The sequence below is a fragment of the Durotheca rogersii genome (genome assembly GCF_024521655.1).
Source record: "Durotheca rogersii strain YMJ 92031201 chromosome Unknown GGS23scaffold_7, whole genome shotgun sequence".
NCBI classification, from domain to species: Eukaryota; Fungi; Ascomycota; class Sordariomycetes; order Xylariales; family Xylariaceae; genus Durotheca; species Durotheca rogersii.
Window position 1 is genome coordinate 1,048,592 of NW_026251238.1, and position 21,782 is coordinate 1,070,373.

The following is a 21,782-nucleotide window of genomic DNA, read 5'->3' on the forward strand; positions in this document are numbered from 1 at the left end:
CACACGAAGCCACACGCCTACGTCTAGAACGTTCGTACCTACGTACCCGTACGCCTACGTCTAGAACGTTCGTACCTACGTACCTATATACCGTACGCTTACGTTTTACGTTACGTAATATACGGTACTAATTAACGATATACGTAAATAATTAATATTATATATTATACTTTCCTATAAATTATATATTAATTAGATAATTTAATATCTTAAAGTAAATATACGTTTTAATATAATTACTTTTAGCTTATATATAAAAGCCTTAAAGTTAAATAGAATATAATAATAAAATAAACTATATAATATATAATAATCTATTTAAACGTTTATAGTTATATATATTAACGCTTTATATATAAAATAAATATAATAAATATAATAAATATAATAAATATAATAAATATAATAAATATAATAAATATAATAAATATAATAAATATAATAAATATAATAAATATAATAAATATAATAAATATAATAAATATAAGAAATATAAGAAATATAAGAAATACTATAAATATTATAAATATTATAAATATCATTACGTAAAATGGAAAAGCTATTAAGGAGGCGTAGAGCATACGCGATGCTAGAGTTCTGGATATGTTCATTTAAAAGTATACTTTATCGAAGACTACGGTACGTACGATGATCTAGGATAGATAAAATTAATATTACTATATTAATCGAAAGACGGAGAATTTAATGTAGTTATTATATCTTAGCTATTCCCCTTAGTCGTAGAGATATAATAATCGCTAACCCGAAGGTATAAGAGGTAAAGGGAGAAAAGAGGTAAAACGTAAAAGTTATTTATTTATTTAGTTATAACGGTACGATAAAGTAACTTAAGCGCTTATAACTAAAATAAATATATTAATTAGGAAACGACGAATTTAATGATAAAAACGAATCTTTAATTAAGGTAAAAATAATAAAGATAGTAATTTAGCTAGGTAGTAAACTCGATAATAAATATAGCATGGCCCGTACTTACGGGAGCTATGGTTATTCTATATAGGTATAAGGCCTATCGTAATATATTATATAATATATTAAAAGGATATGTCGTACTATATTATTATATTACGTAAGTATTTAGGTTATTTTATAAGTAATTAAATATAAAAAGAAGAACGTAAATTAACTAATTATTTAAAAAGAAAATAAATAAATAAAGGAAATACGAACTACCTCTATATAAATAATAATAAATAAAATTATAAATAAAATTATAAATAAAATTATAAATAAAATTATAAATAAAATTATAAATAAAATTATAAATAAATAATAATAATACTAAAGTAGTAATAAGATAATAATAAATTAAATTAATATTATATATTAATTAAAGTACTTTTTATATACCTTTATATAGTAAAGTATAAAGAAAATACGCCGAAGTGCTTTACGCTTCTCTAAGTTTTAGTATCGAAGACTTAGAACCTCTCTAAAGGCTAGGAGAAAAAGGGTAAGTAAAAATCGACGCTAAATTTAACTACGAAAAAGAATTAATTAATAATCGATTCTTAATTAAATAAGGAGAGATTAACTTAAATTAAATAGAAAGAAACTAACCTAAATTAAATAATAAGAAACTAACTTAGATTAAATAGAAAGAAATTAACCTATATTAAATGAAAAGAACTTAACTAAAATTAAATAATAAGAAATCAACTTAAATTAAATAAAGAGAAACTAACCTTAATTAGAGAAGGAGAAACTAACCTAGATTAAATAGAGAGAAATTAACCTAGATTAAATGAAAAGAAACTAACCTAGATTTAATAAAAAAAAACTCAACTAGATTAAACGAGGAGAAATTAACCTAAATTAATTTATATATAAATAGAATTAAAATAGGTAAAAAATAGATGCGTTAGTAAGTAAATTAGGATCCTGTTACATATGCTATAGTTTTATTAGATATATCTTCTTTAAACGGGTTATATAAACTTTTAACTAATAAAAATAGAATATCTTCTAAATAACTTCGTAATTATAAGATTATTTATAGGGTTATTTATGAGGGTACTTTTATAAGGAAATTACCTTTATAAATAAATTAGTATAATAAAGAGTTAAACGTATTATAACTATCCTCTAGATAGAATAAATATTTACGTTTTATATAATAGATAATAATATCGTCCATAACCTAATTATCCTTTAAATAAACTAAAACCCCTACGGCCCCCCGAAGGGGGGCCCTGGCATGCTTGTACCAGCAAGACATTCAGGAAGAATAGGTGCGATGGGTCTCGAACCTGATGTTTCTTTTATATATATTCACACTGAGATAAGTGCCTACAGAAACCTGCTTACGTTCTGCATCCCCCGCGGAGGGTCATGGGTGAATTTAAACGTACACGTTACCCGAAGCCTGGATTATGCGGCGCCCAGCACTTATGCTTAGGTAAGTGTCTGTAGGAGGGAGGCTATGTGTAGATGCTTGTATCTTACCGGTACCCGAGAAGGTACCTCGCCGAGCACCTGCAGAAGCGGTGGCCCGCATTAATTTTTCTAGGGGGCCAACCCAAGGATCCTGGAGTAGGCCATTGCAAGAGCAACACACCACACATACACATGCACGCATGAGGTCGTACGTAGTGTAAACATTGTCGTTGTCGACTTCTCTTCCCCCCTCCCCTCCCCCGAGATTTCATCTCTTCAACGCGTCTCACCACGCCCGAACGCGCCGCCGCCCTCGCCGTTTCAAACCCATTTTCCGGCCACCACGAATCGCCGTGCTATCGCATCTTCTTTTCATTCAACACTCTCCGTCAATTGCCCCGACGGTGTCATGCCGCCGAAAGCACAGTCCCAGCGGCGCATCACGCAGTCGCAAAGCGACCAGGTGTACGAGCTAGGTGTCCAGGGAAGGTATTCGCTACCGCGCTCAGAGGTGATGGTATTTTTTTTCCGAGGCTGATGAGTCGTGCCGCAGGAAAACTGGGCTCAGGCTAGAAGAGCGCCCGCGCGACGAAAACGGGTTTGAGGCTGTCGACGATCTCTTCTCTTCGCCTAGCAAGGACGAGCCCAATGGCGCTGTCAACGGGCGCGGAGTCAACGGGCGTGGCCGTGCCGAGTCGGACGAGGAACAGGATATGGAAATCGACGATGGTACGCCCCGCGCCGCCGGACCCTTCTCCTCAGCATTGCTAACCCGTCTCTGTAGCGTCTGTGATGGGCCCAGCCACGGCCCTTAAGCAGCGCCAGAACCGCCCTTCGTTGCCACGTGCAAGGTCCCCGATCAAGACGCACCTCCAGTCTCCGGCGCGCCAGAATCCGCATCTTGGCCCGTCTTCTTCGCCCACCCGCGGCTCCATCGTAGCCACGCGCGAGGCTAGTCCCCCCCAAGCGGTAAACCGCAAACTCGACTTCGTCAAGATCTCCCAGAGTAGCTCTCAAAACAGAATGAAGCCCTCGACAAACGGACAACCGAAAGTAAATGGCGCCAAAGCCCGGAATGGAAAACTCACCAACGGCCACGCTCCTATCGTTGAATCCGACGAAGAGCCACGGGGCAAGCGACGCAACCCCCGAAAGGGAGAGGAGGAGAAGGAGGAGAAGGAGGAGGAGGAGGAGGAAGTGGAAGTGGAAGTGGGTCAAGAAGCATCGATTGACGTTCCGAATGCTGGTAGTGACGAAGTGGACCCTATAGATCACGATGATCAAGACGACGATTTACCCGCGGTACCCGAGCCAGAGCCGGAAGAGGACGAGGAGCCGCAGCCAAAGGTCGCGAAACGTAGAGGTCGTAAACCAAAGTCCCCTATAGCGCAGGTGGAAGAGGCGCCTGCCCGAACTGAGACCGCTGAGGGTTCTGCCAAGGCGCGCCGCGGGCGACCAGCGAAAACCGCACAGCCGGCGAAGCAGCCCGAGCCTATGAAGAAGTCGCCGAAACGTAGGAGGCCCGAAGAGAGCCCGGCGGACAGCACTGAGGAACAGGAACAAGAGGAGGATGTGGAAGATAGGGATGCAAAACGCCAGCGGACCGAGAAGAAAGAGAAGAAGACGGCGCAAGATACTTCATCCAAACCGGCCGCAACAAAGGAAAAGGGGAAGCCGGGTCGAAAGCGGAAATCGTCCGGGGTTGGCGTCGATTCGCCCGTAGTCCAACGCGGTCCCCCACTTCCCAGGGGTCGTGGCCTCGTGACGTTGAGGCGGGAAGAAGAGAATATCATGCGAACTACGCGATCAGGCCGGCTCTCGTACCAACCCCTAAAGTTTTGGCAGGGAGAACATGTCGTATTCGACAGCGCGAAGCAACAGGTCTTTGAGGACCGAGGCCGGCACTTTGTCATGCCGGCTGTCAAGAGCGTCATGCGCGCCGCCGAGACGAGCCCTGAGGGGCAGCCGAGGAAGCGGCGTGGACGGCCCGCGAAGCGATCTAAGCCGGGGCGCCGCTCGTCCGCCATCCAAGAGGAAGAGGTAGAGCGGGATGATTGGGAACACGACCCGGGCACCATCACGGGCGAGTGTATATATTGGCACCCGGAGCACGAGCTGCAGCAGCAGCTGGACGACGACGACCTCGAGGTCGTGGAGGAGGAGCTGGCCATCTCCGAACCGGCGATCCAGTTCAAGGACATCAAGGACGCGACGTTCCGGTTCGCCAAGACCTTGACGATGCCCTTCTTCGGGTCGGGCATCGTGGACATGCCCCCGGGCTCCGAGAAGCGTACTAAGAATTCTAGGAAGATGCAAATGGTATTCTTCGTGCACGCGGGTAGCGTGCGGGTTATCGTCGCGCAGACCGAGTTCAGAATCGGGAAGGGCGGCATGTGGTTTGTTCCAAGAGGTAAGTCTAAGTCCGACGACGAAACTACCCAACCTCCCCCCCCCCCCCATGGGGCTCTGATGATGATGCCCGATTTTTTTTTTATAATTCTTTTTGTAATGGGCATCGACGACGCGACCACCCAGCGGGGGAAGGAGAACACGCTAACGAGTGGCTCGTTTCAGGAAATCATTACAGCATAACGAACGACTCAGACTACCCGGCGCGCATCTTCTTCGCCCAGGGCTGCGAGGTGCTCGTCCAGAGCGAGGAGCCACAGGGCGGGACGCAGGAATAGAATAGGCAGTCGGCCGATCTTTGCAGCTTCTCCTAGCTGCGCCCGTAATGGGAGAGAAACAGAGGCGGAGAGGAATCGAAGGGGAACGTTCCTACGAGGAGAATCGGTACACTCGGGGAACTTCTGTTTTTGTACGAGGAGCCGAGGCTCTGCCGTGGGCACAGGGGTAAAAGAAGAAAGATAGGTTAACCGTTGATTCACGTTTCCTGCTCCTGTGTATGTTTCGGCCCTCGGGCGGCATTACCTCGCCGTCGCCGTCGCCATCGCCGTCGTATTTCTTTTTCTCTTTCTCCTGTTCCCGAGATCTACCGGCAACCTTTTTCCGCCGCCAGCTACCCAGACCAGACACGGCGTTTGAGGAGGAGGAAAAAAGAAATGAATACGGGTTGGGGGGGCTTAGGGCGCGGGCGGGTTGTTCATCGCGTGAGGTCGCGTGTGTACATAACTACTACTGCTCAGGAGGCGCGAGATGTCTTTGTGTCTGTCCTAGGAAAGAAGAGGGCTTCTTGTTTTTTTTTTCCCCCTTTTCTCGCGCCATCGATGGATATATGTACCCCAAGCCCTGTCAGATACCTTCCCAACATAGCTCCCCTCGCTGGCTGGTAAGCCGGTTGGCTGGTCCTAGCAAAATCCGCTGCTGAGTGGTGTCTATATGCGCTGGGCGAGGGTTGGATGTGTAATGTCGAACCTCACACCCAAAGAAAGAAAGAAAAGGAGACAATCTTCCTCTTGCCTTTCCCCTGTTCCTCTACTCCGAGTCGAAAACCAAGTTTTCCCTTTTTTTTAAAGGATAAGTTAACGTGAACGCTATTATCCTTCTCTCAACCCAGTTCCGTTCATGTCTCCTATACGTCTCCACTAGGCGATACCTACTCGGCTGATGCGTACGAGAGTCGATTCCTTATATTTTATATGAGGAGCGAGCTAAGCATTTAAAATGTGAGTTGGGTATCTGGTAATTACGCTCGTAGAATCCGTCCAACTGCTAATATACGGGTATCAGTTTATTTGGAGGAGGGTGCGCAAATCAACAACCCTCCATATGTAAACCCTCTCCCTAATCTCGTTTCTTTACCACTCTTTTTTAGTTCCCCCTTTCCCCCTTTCCCCCTTTTTGATTTTATCTACACCCTCTCCCTCCCCAATTCCTCACTCCAAAGGTATTCCACCCAGTCCTTGTCGAGCTGAGTGAAGCTTGTCCCGATTACACGTATCTGCCAACTAGTACTCGCTAGCAAGCACCTTCTTTAACCTCGCAATCTCCTTCTCATACTCTTCGACCTTGTTCTGCGCGCCTTCGAGCTTAGAGCGAAGATAAGAGACGCGGCTTGCCACCTGCTTCGGAAGGGTTGCCAGCAATGCGAGTTCGGCCTCGGCCTTATCGATTTTCTTAGCTTCGCCCTTAGCCAACTCAGCGAGAACCGCAAGGTCTAGCCTGGCTGCGAGCACGGCATCGCCCAACAGCAGCCGGAACGCGGCCGCGTATACGGGCTTCCCGACGGTGACGCTAGAAGGGCGGCCATTGACCGAGTTGACGGTAATAAGCTCCGCGTTAGCTAGCCCTTCGAGTGCCGATTCGCCGTCAGGGTAGGTAGTGGACGACGCGAAGGTATCGTGCAGCAACACCTCGTTGTAACGCAGGCTCTCGCTCGAGGCCAACGCCTTAACCAGATGCCAGGCTTGTTCCACCGACCATCGGTGCTCGCCGTTGCCCGCGGTTTTCCCCGGAAGGAGGAACATCTTGAGAATTTCGGATGCCGACTGTTCTGTAATCTCGTCGACAGCTTGCTTGGGACTCTGTCCAGCTGCAAGACGGCGTGCGAGGAACTCGAGATCATTCAAGCGGCCACCGAGCGTGCCGATGCAGTCATCAAGCCCTGTCAGATCAACGCGACCCCCTGGTCGTGGCCCCTTCCCCCGAGGTTCGCCAGAACCGTCTTCTGCCTCACCGCTACCGAGGTGGCTTAGGATAAAGCGCTTAGCGACGTCGGGGGAAAGGTCTCCAAGTGCGGCTTGGCGAAAAACTCGATCAGGCAAGGACTTGGATAGAGACTTGGAGTAGGATGAATCGTCGGTGAGAAAGATGACGTGGGCGATATTAGACTGGACTAAGGCTGCGGCCCATTCGGCGATCTTGTCGTAGACAATAGCATTGCCGCTGCTTTTATGAAGAAAGTTATCTATGACAACCACAGGTCGTTTCTCGGGATGGGCCTCAAGATAGGCATCCACAGGCAGGGATGCGTCGGAGTCGTCCTTTTGGCGACTCGAGATGCCAATCTCGGTAAGAGCACCGGCTGTCGTCTGGAGTATCTTTTGCAGCTGGGATTCCAAGGTTTCCGAGAAGCCTGCCTTAACACCGGTAGTACTCTGGAGAGCAAGATCGACCATACTGCTGATGCTATTAGCATATGAGAAGATAGGTCGGTAGCCGACAGCAAATGCCATCCGCTTGATCGTTGCCGCCTCGCCCCTCGCTTCGGCTACAGGCTTGCAGTCAAGGACGAGGACGTTGTCCCTCCCCTTGAGGGCCTGCTCCAGCACCAGTTCCTTCTTGCCAGAGCCGCGAGGGCCTTGGATGACGATAAAAGTTTCGCTGGTTTCCATGAGCCATTTCTGGATCTGGTTGATCAGGTCCTTCCGATGAGTCCATATCGCGTTTAGTCCCGCCTGGTCGGCTTTCTCACGTCTAAAAGACAAGATATGCGATGTTCTTTTTCGCAGCCACCGATACAACCTACTATTGCTGAGGCGGAACTTGCCTGTGACATAGGCCTTGATGGAGAATGACCGGATGGGGTCAAATATTATGACAGTGAAGCCGGTTATTAATGCCACTATGACGGGAATGACGATTCTGGGGTGGCTAGATATCCACCCCCAAGTCGGGTGAGACTTTGCTCGTTCCTCGTAGGACATTCGAAGTCTAGTCCCTAGCTTCCCACCGCCGAGTTCTTCGGGCACGACAAAACCATGCAGACAGTTCCGCGCCATAATGGAGTCCCTCACGGACGCGAAGTCGACGTAGGCAAACTTGGGAACAACCTTGGAATCCCACGGCTGCGAAGTAATCTCGGCGATCTTTCCGTATCGACGAAATAAACTGTAGAGGGTCTCCTGGGATAGCTCAACCGCCTCGCCACCGGGATCCTTTGGGACAAACTCGACACGCAGTCGGTCGTCGGGAAACCTGTGCAGATCTTCAAGCCAGGGGATGCCCTTGACCAATCCCGCCTGGACCCCTCTCAGGGGGCTGAATAGGGGCCTCACAGGCTTTTCCTGGAGAGATTTTATTACGATTTCCTCTATCTCCTGGGCGGGCACGTCGGCCGGGTGGTTGAATTTGACAAAGGCGCCGCCGTCTTTGAGGCGAGGCAAGATTTCTGTGACCTTGGCTGGGGCAGTATCGGGAACAGCGCGCCTGACCATATTGATGGGATCTAAACTGCCTGGAGTCGAGTTCTCGAATCGTTTCATAAGCTGGGACAGGTCCTGGTCCGGGGCCTTCCATGGCGCGCGCAGCAGGCTAGACAGCCTGAGGGGGAAGAGGTCTGTTAATTCCCGTTAGCTAGCTAGCTCAGGCTATGGTAGGCTATGGTAGGCATAATTGGGACAGAGAAATTTGGTCTTCATACTGTCAATCCAGAGAATGGATTCGTTGGGGGCGGCGTCGATATGACCAGTCTTCTCTCGGCTGGCAGCTGTGGTCGCCCAAGCTCTTGATGCCCAGCGCAGCCGGCAACGTGGGGCGAGGGCGGAGCGGATGAACGCCCTCGGAGGTATAAGGCCGGGCAGGTTCCTCGGCCCGAAGCCTGAACGTCTCAGGATCATGATGCAGAGGAGACGGCGGCCTTCCCCATGCTGGCCTGGCGTACTGCGTAGTTAGGTAGGTAGGTATGGGGGAGGAGTAAGAAGAGCAGTAGGCGATGGGCGACTGCGGCAGCAGCAAGGAAGATGCCGGAAATTTATCGACCTTAGCATCCCCAGGCACATTTGCGTTGTGTTTGTGTTATGCGGTGGTTATGTGCATATGCGGTGGTGCTCGGCTAGCCCAACTCTGAAAGTCCGATCCACGCCAATGAGGTCATCGCCAGCTGGTCCCAAGAATTACCTACGCTATGGTACCTAGGGTTATCTGATATCAGAGTTGGTGGGTAGGTACCTAAGGCACCTATCTCTCTCCACCTTACACCCGTTAACACCCGCTAGGGCTATCTACCTACCTAGACCTATAGGGTTAGGTATAGGTAGGTATGTGTACCGCCTAGATACAGGTTAGTAGGCACCTAACCTAACCGTAGGAGGGGTTTCATATTCGACAACCGGGGCGCTTTCCGGCGAAAAGGCCCTTATGTCATACTCGGTTTATTCGTTGGTCATCGTCGGATAGAAATATTCGATTCTTCGACTCCCGTCTGTATATCAATCCTCAACCCCATGTCCTGCGAAAGGCGTCTCGATCGTAAGGCGTCTCGATCGTGCCGCCGGAGCCCGCGACCTTCCCATTGGTCAGAAGGGCAAGCCGTCACGAGACCTGGCACAGCAAAGCGGATACTCTGAGTAGGTAGGTATGTAGACGGTTATTGGAGCGCCCCGCGCGCCAACCCCCCCCCCTCTCCCCGCACGCGATCTGTTGACTGACTCGACAGCTTGAGGCCGGTCCCCACGTGCCCTGCCCTCCTCGCTCTCTGCCTGTTCTGCCGCCCTCTTTTCCTCGGCTTTATTTAGCCTTCTACCCAGCGAGCTCGACGTACCTATCGGAAGCGGCGGTATCAGCACCTCGTAGCCGCCTCCCCAGCGAATCTCCGCTTCCCACTACCCCTCCTCCCAGAACCAGAGCGGCCGGGCCAAGATGGGTTGGCTGTGGTCGTCGCCGTCGTCCTCGGACGGCCCCAATCCCGGTTCCAATTCCCGCGCCGCGGCCGAGAAGCCGGCGCCGACTGCCCCTCCTCCAGCGAAGCCAGCAGCCGAATCTGAATATTCCGACCCCGAAATCGCCAAATTCATCGCTCAGCTCCAGGCCGAGCTGGGCGGCAGCGGCAGCGGCAGCAAGCCCTCTCCCGAATCCGCTCCTGAACCTGCGACGACGACGCCCACGCCATCGACGGCGTCTTCCAACACCTCGTCGTCCTCCTCGTCGCCCTGGTCCCTCTGGAGCTCGTCCACACAGGACTCGCCGCCCCCTTACTCCTCTCGCTTCTCCGCTTCCTCCGTCTCCTCCACCGGCGCCTCCGCCCCCGGGCCTGGCAGCCTCGACCCCGTCGGCGAGTCCCTCCTGCCGACCACCATGTCCTGCCGCCAGGCCTTCGACGCCGCCTTTCACTGCAACTCGATTGGCGGCCAGTGGACCTCGGTCTACCGCTACGGCACCGCCCGCTCCTGCTCCGAGCACTGGGACGACTTCTGGTTCTGCATGCGCACCCGCGCCTACTCCGGCCCCACCCGCGAGCGCGCCATCCGCGACCACTACCGCCGCCGCAATTACGACAAGTACTACGCCCCAGGTCGCCCCAGCAGCGCCGACGTCTGGGAACCCCGCTCCGAGCGTCTGCCCGTCGGTGAGGCCTTCCGCGAACCCATCGAGACGCCCGACGTCGACGACGAGGAGTGGCGTCGTCTCGAGATTGAGCGCCGTCGTAGGATTCGTGAGGCCTTGAGGTTGGATGCCGAGGCCGAAGCTGTTTAACCTTTCCGTGTCGGCCGATCCCTCCCCGCCGAGCGCGCCGGAAAAAGATTTATAACAGTAACTTGAAGTGGTGGTTTCAATTAGGTATACACAATGAACTCATTGCTCATACGTTACGACAAGGTTGATAGTCAAAGGTTACATCACCAAATGTCGTCGAATCAGATATTCCCTTCGTTATAAGCAATGTCACGATACGTATCACATGTTGCAATACGAGCCTATGCGTCTTTTCTGAATTAATTCATTGCTTCGTCCTAGGGTGATTCCTGCCTAGAATACATCCCATGCAAGTCATAAAACCGCAACTTTTCCCTGTATCGTCATTACCAGTGAAAATCTAGAGTAAGCCCATGATGTCCGAACCCGCCACTGAGGGTGTCATGAAAAAAACACCCGAGGAAAAAAAAACGCCGGAAAAATGGGGGGAAACGATGGGAGAGGGAGCCGTTTAGTCCACCTCCTCGACGGTGGGGCCGTCATCCGTGTGAGCACCGGGACCGCCAGCGCCAGGGAAGCCGCCGGGACCGCCGGGGCCGCCAGCGCCAGGCATACCAGGCACACCGCCGGCTCCGCCAGAGCCGTAGAACTTCATCATGATGGGGTTGGCGATGCCCTCGAGCTCCTTCTGCTTCTCCTCATACTCTTCACGGGTGGCCTGCTGGTTCTCATCCAGCCAGGAGACGATCTTGTCAATCTCTGCCTTCAGCTTCTCCTTGTCGGCGGGATCGAGCTTCTCGTCCACCTTGGAGTCGGACAGAGTGTTTCGGAGCGAGTAGGCGTAAGACTCAAGACCGTTCTTGGCACTAATACGGCGGCCCTCGGCCTCGTCCTCCTCCTTGTACTTCTCAGCCTCCGAAAGCATGCGCTCAATGTCTTCCTTGGAAAGACGGCCCTTATCGTTGGTGATGACAATCTTGTTGGACTTTCCGGTGCCCTTCTCAACAGCGGAGACGTTCATGATACCGTTGGCATCAAGGTCGAAGGTGACCTCGATCTGAGGAACACCGCGAGGAGCCGGAGGAATACCGGTAAGCTCGAACTTGCCCATCAAGTTGTTGTCCTTGGTGCGCTGGCGCTCGCCCTCGTAGACTTGGATAAGCACGCCGGGTTGGTTATCGGAGAAGGTTGAGAAGACCTCCGACTTCTTGGTAGGGATAGTGGTATTACGAGGGATAAGCTTCGTCATCATACCACCGGCAGTCTCGATACCGAGTGACAGCGGAGCGACATCGAGAAGGAGGATCTCGTTGGTTGACTTGGAGCTGGTGTCGCCAGACAGGATGGCAGCCTGGACGGCAGCGCCGTAGGCCACAGCCTCGTCGGGATTGATCGACTTGTTGGGCTCCTTTCCGTTAAAGTAGTCGGTAATGAGCTTCTGCACGCGGGGGATACGGGTAGATCCGCCGACGAGGACGATCTCGTGGACCTGAGCCTTGTCGATCTTGGCGTCGGACAGGACGCGGTCGACGGGCTGAATGGTGGATCGGAAGAGATCCTGGCAAAGCTCCTCGAAACGAGCACGGGTGATGGAAGTGTAGAAGTCAATACCCTCGAAGAGAGAGTCGATCTCGATCGAGGTCTGAGCAGATGAGGAAAGCGTGCGCTTGGCGCGCTCGCAAGCCGTTCGGAGGCGTCGCAAGGCGCGGGCGTTGGTGGAGAGATCCTTCTTGTGCTTTCGCTTAAACTCATTGACAAAGTGGTTGACTAGGCGGTTATCGAAGTCCTCACCACCCAAGTGAGTATCACCAGCTGTGGACTTCACCTCGAAGATACCCTCCTCGATGGTCAGGAGAGAAACATCAAAGGTGCCACCACCAAGATCGAAGATGAGGACGTTGCGCTCGCCCTCGGCCTTCTTGTCGAGACCATAAGCAATGGCGGCAGCGGTGGGCTCGTTGATGATCCGCAGAACGTTGAGGCCAGCAATAAGACCGGCGTCTTTGGTAGCTTGTCGTTGAGAATCGTTAAAGTAAGCGGGGACGGTAATGACAGCATTGGTGACGTTGCCGCCAAGGTAAGATTCGGCAGTCTCCCGCATCTTGATGAGGACCATGGAGGAAATCTCCTCGGGGGTGAACTGCTTCTGCTCACCCTTGTACTCTACCTCGACGATCGGCTTGCCACCCTTGTCGACAACCTTGAAGGGGAAATGCTTCATGTCCGCCTGGACCTCAGGATCGGAGAATTTACGACCGATCAAACGCTTGGCGTCGAACACGGTGTTGTGGGGGTTCATGGCCACCTGGTTCTTGGCCGCATCGCCGATCAGACGCTCCGTGTCCGTGAAGGCCACGAAGGACGGGGTGGTCCGGTTTCCCTGGTCATTGGCGATGATCTCGATTCTGGCGCCAGTTAGTATTATAAGCCATCAACGGGACGATTAGAGAAGGGGGGCACCCTTACCGGTCATCACGGAAGACGCCGACACACGAGTAGGTCGTGCCTAAGTCAATTCCGACTGCAGCAACCATGTTGGATGTGGTAGAGACCTGGCTGGGTCAGGATGATGGAGATGTGGGGTAGTGAGATAGGTATATGCTGGAGGTGAATGGATGAAAAAAAAAGGTCGTGTACAGGGCTTGGAAAAACGTAGGAATTTCTGATACCCAAAGGGAGCGGGAATCGAGACGAATGTGCGTCCTTTGCTGAAGACGGTAGAAGGATAAGAAGCAGGAAAAAAAGGTGTTGATGTCTGAGATGGGAAGACGGGAGGGCTTTGGGAGCTGAGCTGGAGTTTATAGAATCGATGTGGGAGCTGCAGTGGGGCCAGGGAAGCTTCTCGAATTGCTGGAAAGAGGTACTCGGTTCTGGTACTTTCCGCCTAACTCTGCGACAGAAAGTGCTCGCTGTCTCACGAATTCGGAAGAAGGATCCAAACGAAAGTGGCAGTCACCTTAGCTAGGCGCCCTTGTACCTGGTACTTTCGCCAGAAAGAGGGAGGGGAAGAAAAAAAAAACCCCCGCAAAATGAACAGTTGCTGAGTCTCGGGAGCTCCTCGAACATAAGGCGCAAAGTTGCACGTCTTGTACCTACTTGCCCTGCTGCACCCTTGAAGTAGGTTAGGTACCTACCCCGCCATGTTCACACTGCACGCACACACATTGGGTATGCAAATCTCAAGTACCTCTATCGAAATCGACCCCGTTCTACGCATGAATTCCTGACATCACTACCCAGTCGTCGTCCGGGCCAAAAACGGCCAACAAGACCCACCGAACTCGAGGGAAACAAATTAGGTAATTGATTTCTCTTCCTCTCCTGTGCGTTCGTTCATCCCTCCCCTCCTCGCAACTCCTCCGCTTGTCCCCTTAGAAATATCACTACTAAACGAAGTACCACACCTTCGAGTACCTACAAGCAAGCACGAGAATAATAGGCAGATACCTTAGGTAGATACACAGTGCCTCCTCCTGCAAGCATATACTCATAGGTGCTCGTCCGTTTATCAAAGCGGATCACGTCCCTAAGGCAACCGTCAGTCAGCCCTGTGTGCCCTGGAATATTTACGAATCTGCGTCCAGAGCATGCCTTACCCACACACGGCCAGAATATCATGCAAGGCCCTACAGGGGTATGGTGATGAGGCTAACAGCAAGACCAGTACCTAGGCAGCAAAGAACCCGAGGAAACCCTGGTACTTCCATTCCACCACAAAGGCAGGTAAGCAGCGATAACGTTATATTTCCAAGATCTTTAAAGCAGTTAGGCTTACGAACAAGCTGTAGATAGGGGCGTTAAAATCGACACCCTTGAGTAGAATTTCCATCTTAAACACCTTAACTCATAGCTATCGACAATTCGGAGAAGGCAGGTAACGAGTACATGGTACTACCTATCTAGGTAAGGAGGCATACCTCAGGTATCGCGCTCGAAGGTTCCATTCCTCTATCGAGGAAACTCGTCAGTCAGCCTCAGATGTAAAGTAGAAGTGGCTAGAAAAATACAGAGGGAGAGAAAACGGCAGATTCAGACACTGGTATCTAATATCGTAGGCCTATTTAGGTAGCTGTGTATCTGTGCTCGAAAAGCTCCCTGTGGGTTTCTGGATGGACCCGAAAGCGACCGATTATTCGGTGTCTCGGTAGCTGATGTACCTAACTGCAAGCTGCATAGTGTACCTACCTCTCAAGGCAGGAGAGGTCTATACCTCCCGTAACCAGATGTGTCGAACTCGGTGGAATCCACTAGCGAGGAGGGTTTAGTGCCTGCTACATGGATACCCAGGTACCTACACGTAGGTATCTAACGAAATCTCTGGTCGACAGACAAATCCCCCCCTTTCCAAACGGGCCGTTCTCGACCGATGGCGTGTAGGAGGTACTGAGCCCAGTCGCATCTGAGCAGCTCGTAGCGAAGCGAGACACGACAAAGAGCAAGTAATGTTACGGTATCAGGTCATTCACGTGCCAGTTCTGCGTCACGCACACGACCTAGGTATAGGTATCTATTGTGGACCCGGTCAGAGGCAGAGCGCCAACGCAGTTCAGCTCAAGCTCCTCGGGGGACCGCGTGCTTATGAGTACCTACCTAGTAGATTCAGCCCGCTTAACTCGGTTTACTAAGGTTTTATCTATCTTCAGCACACATGCTCGATCTTCTGGGGGTTGGTGTCCTTCGGGCCCAGATCCGTCTTGAGCACGCGGCCAAAGAGCTCGAGCAAGATCTCGAAGCAGATCTTGGTGATGGCCGGATCGTACCGCCCCTTGCTCTGCTCGTCGCGGATGAAGGCGTGCTGCGACCACGCGAACTCGTAGAAACTGAACACGGTGCCGGCACTCCTTAGCTTCTGCCTGATCAGGTCGCGGCCCTCGTCCGAGACGTGCGTATCCTTGATGCCAAAGATCATAGCCACCTCTCCCTTGATCTCCCCGAGCCTGTCGATCGTGTGGTTGCTGCCCTCCGCGCCCTGCACCGATAGATCGGGCCCGTTATGAGGCCCCAGCGTGCGGGAGTGGATGTCCGTCCCGAAGTAGGCGACGCTAGCGCTGACCCGCGGGTTCAGCTGCGAGACGGGTCAGTCGGGGTTAGATGCAGGTGAGCAGGTAAATCTGGGAGGATGGATATCTCGTACGCTAGCTCGCAGGGCGAGGTGGCCTCCCAGGCACATTCCAGTGACGCCTACTCGTCCTGTGCAGGTCGGAAGGCTAAGCAGGTATTCGACGGCCTGGGCCGAATCCACATCATACGACTGGAGAGTCTGCCACACCATCTTCGTTAGCCGGGTTACTGCGTGGAGGGGGCGTGTAGGCAGCCTTTACCTTCTTGATCTTCAATTCGTTTCCTAAATCCGTGCCCGGCACGTCGTAGGGCAGCGCTTCCGGTCCAACAAAGTCATGATACGAGGACGGCGCTGCGACGACGTAGCCTTGTCCTGCGATCTGACGCGCGAATCGCTCTACCGGGCCCGTCACTGCGAGTGCGTCAGTCGCAGATGCTTCACGATCGCCCTCCACGACCACCAACCGGTCCGGCCGACGGGGCAATCGAGAGGCGAGCGAGATGGATGTGATGCTAGCTAACCTTGATAGATCTCGCTGAATAGAACAACGCCGGGGAATCGACTGCCAACTTATCAGTAACCTTGCCGCTAGGTGCCTCGTATAGGGCGGCGATTAAGGCCATACGCTTCAGGGTATTGCGGGATGGTGGGATGGAAGAGGAAGATTCCTGCCCAACGTTGTTAGCGGCCCAGGAGCTCTAGGGTCTTCTATTGCCCGTTGTGGCATTCTCTCGCTCACTCAGCGTCGTCTCCTTCCCATCCACCGTGGTTTGGAAGTCGGTATAGCTCTCGTTGATCAGCATCTTGATCGAATGTCTATTTCCCTCGCCTGGCTGAAGTTGGGTTTAGGTGTAGGAAGTGCGGGCTCTCCTTGGATTGGAAGCATTTGGGAGCATTTGGGAACCCCCGCATGTGGCCTGATTCTTATAGGTATCACTTTTGCCTACCTGATGCCCCGCGTCGGCTAATGGAACCATCCTATTCCGGAGAGCAAGCGGGTTCCCTTAGCCGCGGCTCGGGCATCGATCGGTCCTGATCATGAATCCTGCCTTCGGAGTCTCCAAGCTCTGGAGTTGTCAGTCACAGCTCGTCGGCTTCTGTTGTCCCGGCGTAAAATGATTCGCTCTACTTGCAGCGGGGCCGATGCGACAATTGAAATTGCCGTCGTGCGGTGCTGAAGCCGTTAGGAGATGCTCTGCTCTCTCGGGAATCTTAGAATGTCACAAGTCCCATCCATCTCCACAGGTCACCGCGAGCAAGGAACGCGCCATTTGAAAGGCAAGTTGGACGCCCATAGGCCGGATGCGATAGAACTAGGCGCTGCTCCCTCTATATAAAAACACAGATCTATTTCGATTGGTACGCGACATTACCTGGTTGCCTTCACAGGTGAGAAACCTGAGAGCTCTGTAGTAGTAAATTTACGATGCTCAGGAACCCCTCTCCTAAGATGAATCCCTAAGATGGACACGTTAGTGAGTTAGGTCTTCGATGGTACCCATTTCGCGGGAATCAAAGGCTCACCGATGCAAGAACTATGAGAGGCGTGTCATCTCTTCCCAGATAGGCTCTCCAATACCAGTTCACAACCCCACCTATCGTTCTTGCTAGGGTGAAGGACGGAATGTTATACATGCCTGAAAGAATGTTAGCTCTCTGCGCTAGGTTCGCCATGGATCTCCAGTGTTCTTACCAACTGCCACGGCGATCCCGCCAGGTATATAAGCATGCCAGCGTGTTCCCATCATCTTCGCGCGTAGGGCAGTTGAGATAGCGAATATAAGAGCTGACCCGATCACAAACTCCCTCGCCATGGGAGGCAGCCCCTTTCCAGTTACTAACCTCGCAGTGAGGATCCATACGAGGGCAGTCGGTACCTGAAATAGGTCGCCCGGCACCGTGTAGACGGCGGTGTATAGCCTGTATATGAAGGCACTTATGACTGCTCCCACGGTCGCGCCGATAATCTGGCCCCAGAATTGCGCCTTGGGTGCCGCGCCCAGTAAGTGGCCAGTCTTCAGGTCTTGCATTAGGTCACCAGCCTGCAACGCACCGGCTTCTGATACAGCGCCCGCCACCAAGTTGATGAGCACGCTGGCCTTGTGAGATTGAGGTATGATGAAGGCGAAAAAAAGCTGTGCTAATTTACTGATGCCGGAAACGGGGTTTAAGTCTGTCTCCCCTAACGCTCGCACGCCCATGATACTCAAGACCATGGCCATCAAGACGGCTATGACGGTAGCGTATAGGGGCACTAGATTACCGAATGTGATATGGATGCTAGCGACGCAGACGAGAACCGATACGACGAGGCCGATGCCGACGGTTTTGTTCCCGACCAACTGCTCGGGGGGGGCATCGTCGTAATCCCATACCCCCTGGGGAGGCATTGGCTGGGAGTTAAAGGGATTCCGGCTTTCGCGGACTCTGTTTGAAGGGATGTCGGCGTCCTCTGAGCTTCTTGTGGCAACCGTAGGTCTAGAATCATCCTCGTTATCCCGGATGACTGTGTAGCCGTTGGCTCGACGGAGGAACAACCCACTAAGCTCGTTTCGTTGGACGCGCCGCTTGAGGGCTAAGAAAAAGGAAGGCCCATGTTTGAGGAGGGGGCTAGAGGCTATATAGCCTAGACTGACAACAGCATCTGCGAGCATGATGGCGAGAGACGTCCAAACAATCCACCCCTTGCTGCCAGTCTCCCAGTCATCGACCGATCCCGGTGCCCAACCACGAAATTTTGCAAGCGGGGATAAAATGCCCCAGCCGACTACCGCTCCTAGAAGCATATGAATCGTTGTGGAGGGGCCCATGATGATTCCCTGGCCGACGTACGCGAAACTTGGGTTTAGAGTCCATAGCCAAGTTTCAGCTGCTACCTTCCCGAAGACGGGGAGATTGCGAAGCACAGGGAAGAAGTACGTGCAGAGGGTGTAGAAGCCGGATATCCCAAACGTGATCAGAAGCAGTCGGATATTGGAACTCCAACTCTGTGCCTTTGTCGTCTCGGCGGGCGGTAGGCCGTTATCCAGGTCGGATGTGTCGTCTTCGGTATCGACGCCTTCTGCCAGCAGAAGGGGTCGATTCTCAAACGCCAAACTCCCAAATGTTGCAACCTTGGATGAGTCCAGAGTCCCGCCGTTTTGAACCTGCCCCTTACCATGGAGGACCCCGATGAGAACAGCGGTACTGAACCCGCTTGGAAACCTCAGTTGCTCCCTAATGATCACTTGGCGCCGCCTGAAGCAGGTTAGAATGGCCTTGTTCTAGACCAATTGTGCCCACGGGCGCGACTCACAGCGGGACAGCGAACACGACGCCAAAGTAACAAAGACCCAGAGACCAGATGATCAACTTCCACATGCTCAGCAATATCGGGCCTTGCTCTGCGGCAGTTAGCAGATACTCCATCGCCGGTATCTAACATGCGAGCCAGGTTAGCCAGTTTGGGGGCGTCCACTCCCTTGTTTTTGAGCCAGAGTCCGCTTACCACACCTACGAAGCCGCAACCCAGGGGCATTGTGGCCATCCCGCCCGCCACGGACTGCACAAGCACATTCTCCACCGGCGAGAAGGGGAAAGCGAGGTGGCGAGACAGGGTCTTAAAAATGCCGAAGCCTAGAAGGCTAGCGGGCATGGTCATCATGCTGACCCATCCCGTCTGCAGGCCAAAATACATGTTCGAGAAGCAGATGACCAGGCCCACGAGTAGACCAACAGCAACGCCCCGGATCGTGAAATGGTGGCCCTCCGGAAGGCGCTTGACGTGCGCTGCGGCCTCGGAGGGCTCCCCGCGGATAGGATCAACGCCACTTCCCCTATCGGGCGCCATGGCTGTAGGCGTGACAGGGGCTGATGGTGACAAGTCGAAAACCAGCAGGAGAACTTTTTCGCATTTAGGAGAGAAAATTGCGAGGTAGGAGATGATCTTCGCAGCATATATGATGGAACAGGTAGGAGAGGACGCGGTACCTGGTGAGTGGAGGTCCCGGTCTGTATTCGACCGACGACATAGGAATGGTGACAGATGATAGATTAGAACGGGCGAGACGGATAGGGGGTATCAAGGTAGGTACATCTATCCCACATCCCACAGCAGTTACATTACGTATTAGTCAACCACTGCCCGCGCCGAAGTACATTAGGTTAGGTACCTCCTAATCTCCCAACCTGAGGTACCTAAGGTAACGTCTCTAAGACCTCCAATATCGGGCAATAATGCAATCTATCTATGTAAGTTATAATACATCATGCCTACCTCCTAGCTGGCCTCATAAAAAAGAAACAGAAACAAGTCATACGGAGTATAAACCTACCTAGGTGTCTACCTAGAGGAATCTAAAGAGGCAGGTATATCAGGTAAAAATCGATACCTACCTACCTCCCACCTAGCTCCCTATGTTAAGAGATACCTGCCTCAGATCCTCACTGTGCATTTTACTTAGGTATATGTACCTAATGTAGGTACATGTGTTGAAAATGGCCAAGCTACGCCAAGTAGGTATCTGCCGAGAGCGGGTGACCACCGCCGTCACTAGTCAGCTGCACCTCCCTACCGGGTATCCGAATTCGGCTCCAAGGAGGTTCCTACCTACTTAGGTACCCAACCTGCCTACCTATGTTACTAGGTAGGTACCTAGGTAGATGTCTAATACCCACCTGATCGAGTAACTACCTACCTAGACCTAGGTGCTCAGTATTTTCCCGTCCCTCCTTTTTTCGCTTCTTTTGCCGCATCCAATCCATATCCATGCCGTTAAACTGAGAACCCAACTGATCCTCTCCTGTGGCCAGGTCGACCGCACTACGATGGTGGAATGTGAACAGATCACGAGATTTTGCCAGTCTTCTTCATGATGTTCATATTGAAGCTGTAGAATAAGTCCCCGAGCGTTGCCCCCTTCGCTGACATTAGACGCGTCAGGGCAGCCTTATTGTTGAATGTGGATACGAAGCCCGCACCCCGACGTTTGCCTCGAGCGTGCATTTAGGCAAGTTACATGAGATAGGTATCCTGCTGAAACTCGTTGCACCTCCCCACCCAATCTTGTCCCCCGTCGCCCGTTCTGTGGACAACAAGAGGAATATCACACCGCGTCGCCCCTTAGGGAAGACGATACACAGGGTAGCTTTGGTCGGGCGTGACGACGGCGCCGCTCGCCAATTGCCCGTCGGTGTACTGTATACCAGAAAGAGAGGATTAGTATGGAATCAGTACCGGACAGACCACAGCTGGGGCTAGAATTTCCCCCTTGGAGATGTCCCGCTTGTGAACCGACTAAGACAAGGTGGGATCGGGTAGACAGAAAGGGTTGACTGATACTCACGGCCGGGTACACGATTAGTTTCTTCGCGTAGTCGACGATCGAAAGCGTCGTGAAGCCCAAGCCCTCGCCGAACTGGCCACTCCAGGTGCTGGTGACGGTGAATTTGCCAAAGGTCTGAGGCCCACCGGCGGCGCGGCTCGCGGGCGCCGCCTTGGTGGCGTCGACGATGTACTTGACATGCACCGGGGCGACTCTATCCTCGCCGGTGTTGATCCCGAACTCCCACTGGCACGTCTTATCGCCTTCGTCGCACGTCCGCGACAGGGACTGGATCGTCCATTCCGTCGCAGCTGGTGCCGCCATCGAGAGAGGTGCCGCGAGGGTTGCCGAAGCGAGGGCCGAGAGTAGGGCGGGGAGGAAGGTGGCGGTGGAGAGCTGCATTTTGTTTGAAGTCGAAGAATTAATATTCGCAACAGCGTTATATCTAGGTAGGTGTTAGGATTAGAGGGTCACAAACGAGTGGCTTTGGCGTGGACGATGTGCTCGGTGGTGGGTTGAGTGAGCTACCAAGTCTCGGAGGAGGAGGAGGAGGAGGAGTATGGTTAGCTGGGGCGGTCTCGGCTTTTATACGCGTAGACGACGATCGCTTCAGTCTATTCGCTAACCGCTCCGCTCCCTGGGCAGATGCATGCCTACCAACGCATCGCCACTTCGTTTCAGAGACAGCTACGCCCTCGTATCGGAGA

The 21,782-nt window shown here is 52.0% G+C and overlaps 7 protein-coding genes across 7 annotated transcripts; 2 read left to right on the forward strand and 5 right to left on the reverse strand.

The window, feature by feature from the left end:
• Positions 1–2,703: 2,703 nt before the first annotated feature.
• On the forward strand, positions 2,704–5,193 carry GGS23DRAFT_491667 (Mif2/CENP-C like-domain-containing protein). The gene is made up of 4 exons (XM_051514403.1): positions 2,704–2,886; positions 2,951–3,126; positions 3,182–4,807; positions 4,972–5,193. The coding sequence occupies exons 1-4, from the start codon at positions 2,807–2,809 to the stop codon at positions 5,082–5,084; spliced, it is 1,995 nt and encodes a 664-aa protein (XP_051372991.1). The 5' UTR covers positions 2,704–2,806; the 3' UTR covers positions 5,085–5,193.
• A 778-nt stretch (positions 5,194–5,971) lies between these two features.
• GGS23DRAFT_563677 (RNA12 protein-domain-containing protein) lies at positions 5,972–8,742 on the reverse strand. Its single transcript, XM_051516097.1, has one exon. The coding sequence runs from the start codon at positions 8,559–8,561 to the stop codon at positions 6,306–6,308; it is 2,256 nt and encodes a 751-aa protein (XP_051372992.1). The 5' UTR covers positions 8,562–8,742; the 3' UTR covers positions 5,972–6,305.
• A 464-nt stretch (positions 8,743–9,206) lies between these two features.
• Positions 9,207–11,072, forward strand: GGS23DRAFT_491936 (uncharacterized protein). Its single transcript, XM_051514405.1, has 2 exons — positions 9,207–9,648; positions 9,734–11,072. The coding sequence occupies exon 2, from the start codon at positions 9,937–9,939 to the stop codon at positions 10,768–10,770; it is 834 nt and encodes a 277-aa protein (XP_051372993.1). The 5' UTR covers positions 9,207–9,648; positions 9,734–9,936; the 3' UTR covers positions 10,771–11,072.
• Positions 10,993–13,472, reverse strand: GGS23DRAFT_563679 (heat shock protein 70 family). Its single transcript, XM_051516098.1, has 2 exons — positions 13,177–13,472; positions 10,993–13,115 (listed from the first exon to the last, which is right to left on the reverse strand). Exons 1-2 carry the CDS (start codon positions 13,242–13,244, stop codon positions 11,222–11,224), a joined length of 1,962 nt encoding a protein of 653 aa, XP_051372994.1. The 5' UTR covers positions 13,245–13,472; the 3' UTR covers positions 10,993–11,221.
• Positions 13,473–15,203: 1,731 nt separating this feature from the next.
• GGS23DRAFT_563685 (dienelactone hydrolase) lies at positions 15,204–16,699 on the reverse strand. The gene is made up of 6 exons (XM_051516099.1): positions 16,512–16,699; positions 16,398–16,440; positions 16,294–16,334; positions 16,032–16,183; positions 15,845–15,970; positions 15,204–15,775 (listed from the first exon to the last, which is right to left on the reverse strand). The coding sequence occupies exons 1-6, from the start codon at positions 16,573–16,575 to the stop codon at positions 15,350–15,352; spliced, it is 852 nt and encodes a 283-aa protein (XP_051372995.1). The 5' UTR covers positions 16,576–16,699; the 3' UTR covers positions 15,204–15,349.
• Positions 16,700–16,776: 77 nt separating this feature from the next.
• GGS23DRAFT_491724 (OPT superfamily oligopeptide transporter) lies at positions 16,777–19,803 on the reverse strand. Its single transcript, XM_051514404.1, has 5 exons — positions 19,260–19,803; positions 19,068–19,189; positions 17,466–19,009; positions 17,297–17,409; positions 16,777–17,230 (listed from the first exon to the last, which is right to left on the reverse strand). Exons 1-5 carry the CDS (start codon positions 19,599–19,601, stop codon positions 17,156–17,158), a joined length of 2,196 nt encoding a protein of 731 aa, XP_051372996.1. The 5' UTR covers positions 19,602–19,803; the 3' UTR covers positions 16,777–17,155.
• Positions 19,804–20,407: 604 nt separating this feature from the next.
• Positions 20,408–21,610, reverse strand: GGS23DRAFT_563690 (uncharacterized protein). The gene is made up of 2 exons (XM_051516100.1): positions 21,097–21,610; positions 20,408–20,948 (listed from the first exon to the last, which is right to left on the reverse strand). The coding sequence occupies exons 1-2, from the start codon at positions 21,475–21,477 to the stop codon at positions 20,874–20,876; spliced, it is 456 nt and encodes a 151-aa protein (XP_051372997.1). The 5' UTR covers positions 21,478–21,610; the 3' UTR covers positions 20,408–20,873.
• Positions 21,611–21,782: the final 172 nt, after the last annotated feature.

Bases quoted from the DNA above. Each gene is read 5' to 3' on its own strand.
- GGS23DRAFT_491667 (XM_051514403.1), top strand. From the start codon at position 2,807: ATGCCGCCGAAAGCACAGTCCCAGCGGCGCATCACGCAGTCGCAAAGC. The intron at 3,127-3,181 runs GTACGCCCCGCG...CCGTCTCTGTAG, and splicing joins GGATATGGAAATCGACGATG to CGTCTGTGATGGGCCCAGCC. The intron at 4,808-4,971 runs GTAAGTCTAAGT...GGCTCGTTTCAG, and splicing joins CATGTGGTTTGTTCCAAGAG to GAAATCATTACAGCATAACG.
- GGS23DRAFT_563677 (XM_051516097.1), bottom strand. From the start codon at position 8,561: ATGAAACGATTCGAGAACTCGACTCCAGGCAGTTTAGATCCCATCAAT.
- GGS23DRAFT_491936 (XM_051514405.1), top strand. From the start codon at position 9,937: ATGGGTTGGCTGTGGTCGTCGCCGTCGTCCTCGGACGGCCCCAATCCC.
- GGS23DRAFT_563679 (XM_051516098.1), bottom strand. From the start codon at position 13,244: ATGGTTGCTGCAGTCGGAATTGACTTAGGCACGACCTACTCGTGTGTC. The intron at 13,116-13,176 runs GTAAGGGTGCCC...AACTGGCGCCAG, and splicing joins GGCGTCTTCCGTGATGACCG to AATCGAGATCATCGCCAATG.
- GGS23DRAFT_563685 (XM_051516099.1), bottom strand. From the start codon at position 16,575: ATGCTGATCAACGAGAGCTATACCGACTTCCAAACCACGGTGGATGGG. The intron at 15,971-16,031 runs GTAAAGGCTGCC...ATGGTGTGGCAG, and splicing joins ACGAATTGAAGATCAAGAAG to ACTCTCCAGTCGTATGATGT. The intron at 15,776-15,844 runs GTACGAGATATC...CCCGTCTCGCAG, and splicing joins ACCTCGCCCTGCGAGCTAGC to CTGAACCCGCGGGTCAGCGC.
- GGS23DRAFT_491724 (XM_051514404.1), bottom strand. From the start codon at position 19,601: ATGGCGCCCGATAGGGGAAGTGGCGTTGATCCTATCCGCGGGGAGCCC. The intron at 19,190-19,259 runs GTAAGCGGACTC...CTCGCATGTTAG, and splicing joins GTTGCGGCTTCGTAGGTGTG to ATACCGGCGATGGAGTATCT. The intron at 19,010-19,067 runs GTGAGTCGCGCC...AACCTGCTTCAG, and splicing joins GTCGTGTTCGCTGTCCCGCT to GCGGCGCCAAGTGATCATTA.
- GGS23DRAFT_563690 (XM_051516100.1), bottom strand. From the start codon at position 21,477: ATGCAGCTCTCCACCGCCACCTTCCTCCCCGCCCTACTCTCGGCCCTC. The intron at 20,949-21,096 runs GTGAGTATCAGT...TCTGGTATACAG, and splicing joins AACTAATCGTGTACCCGGCC to TACACCGACGGGCAATTGGC.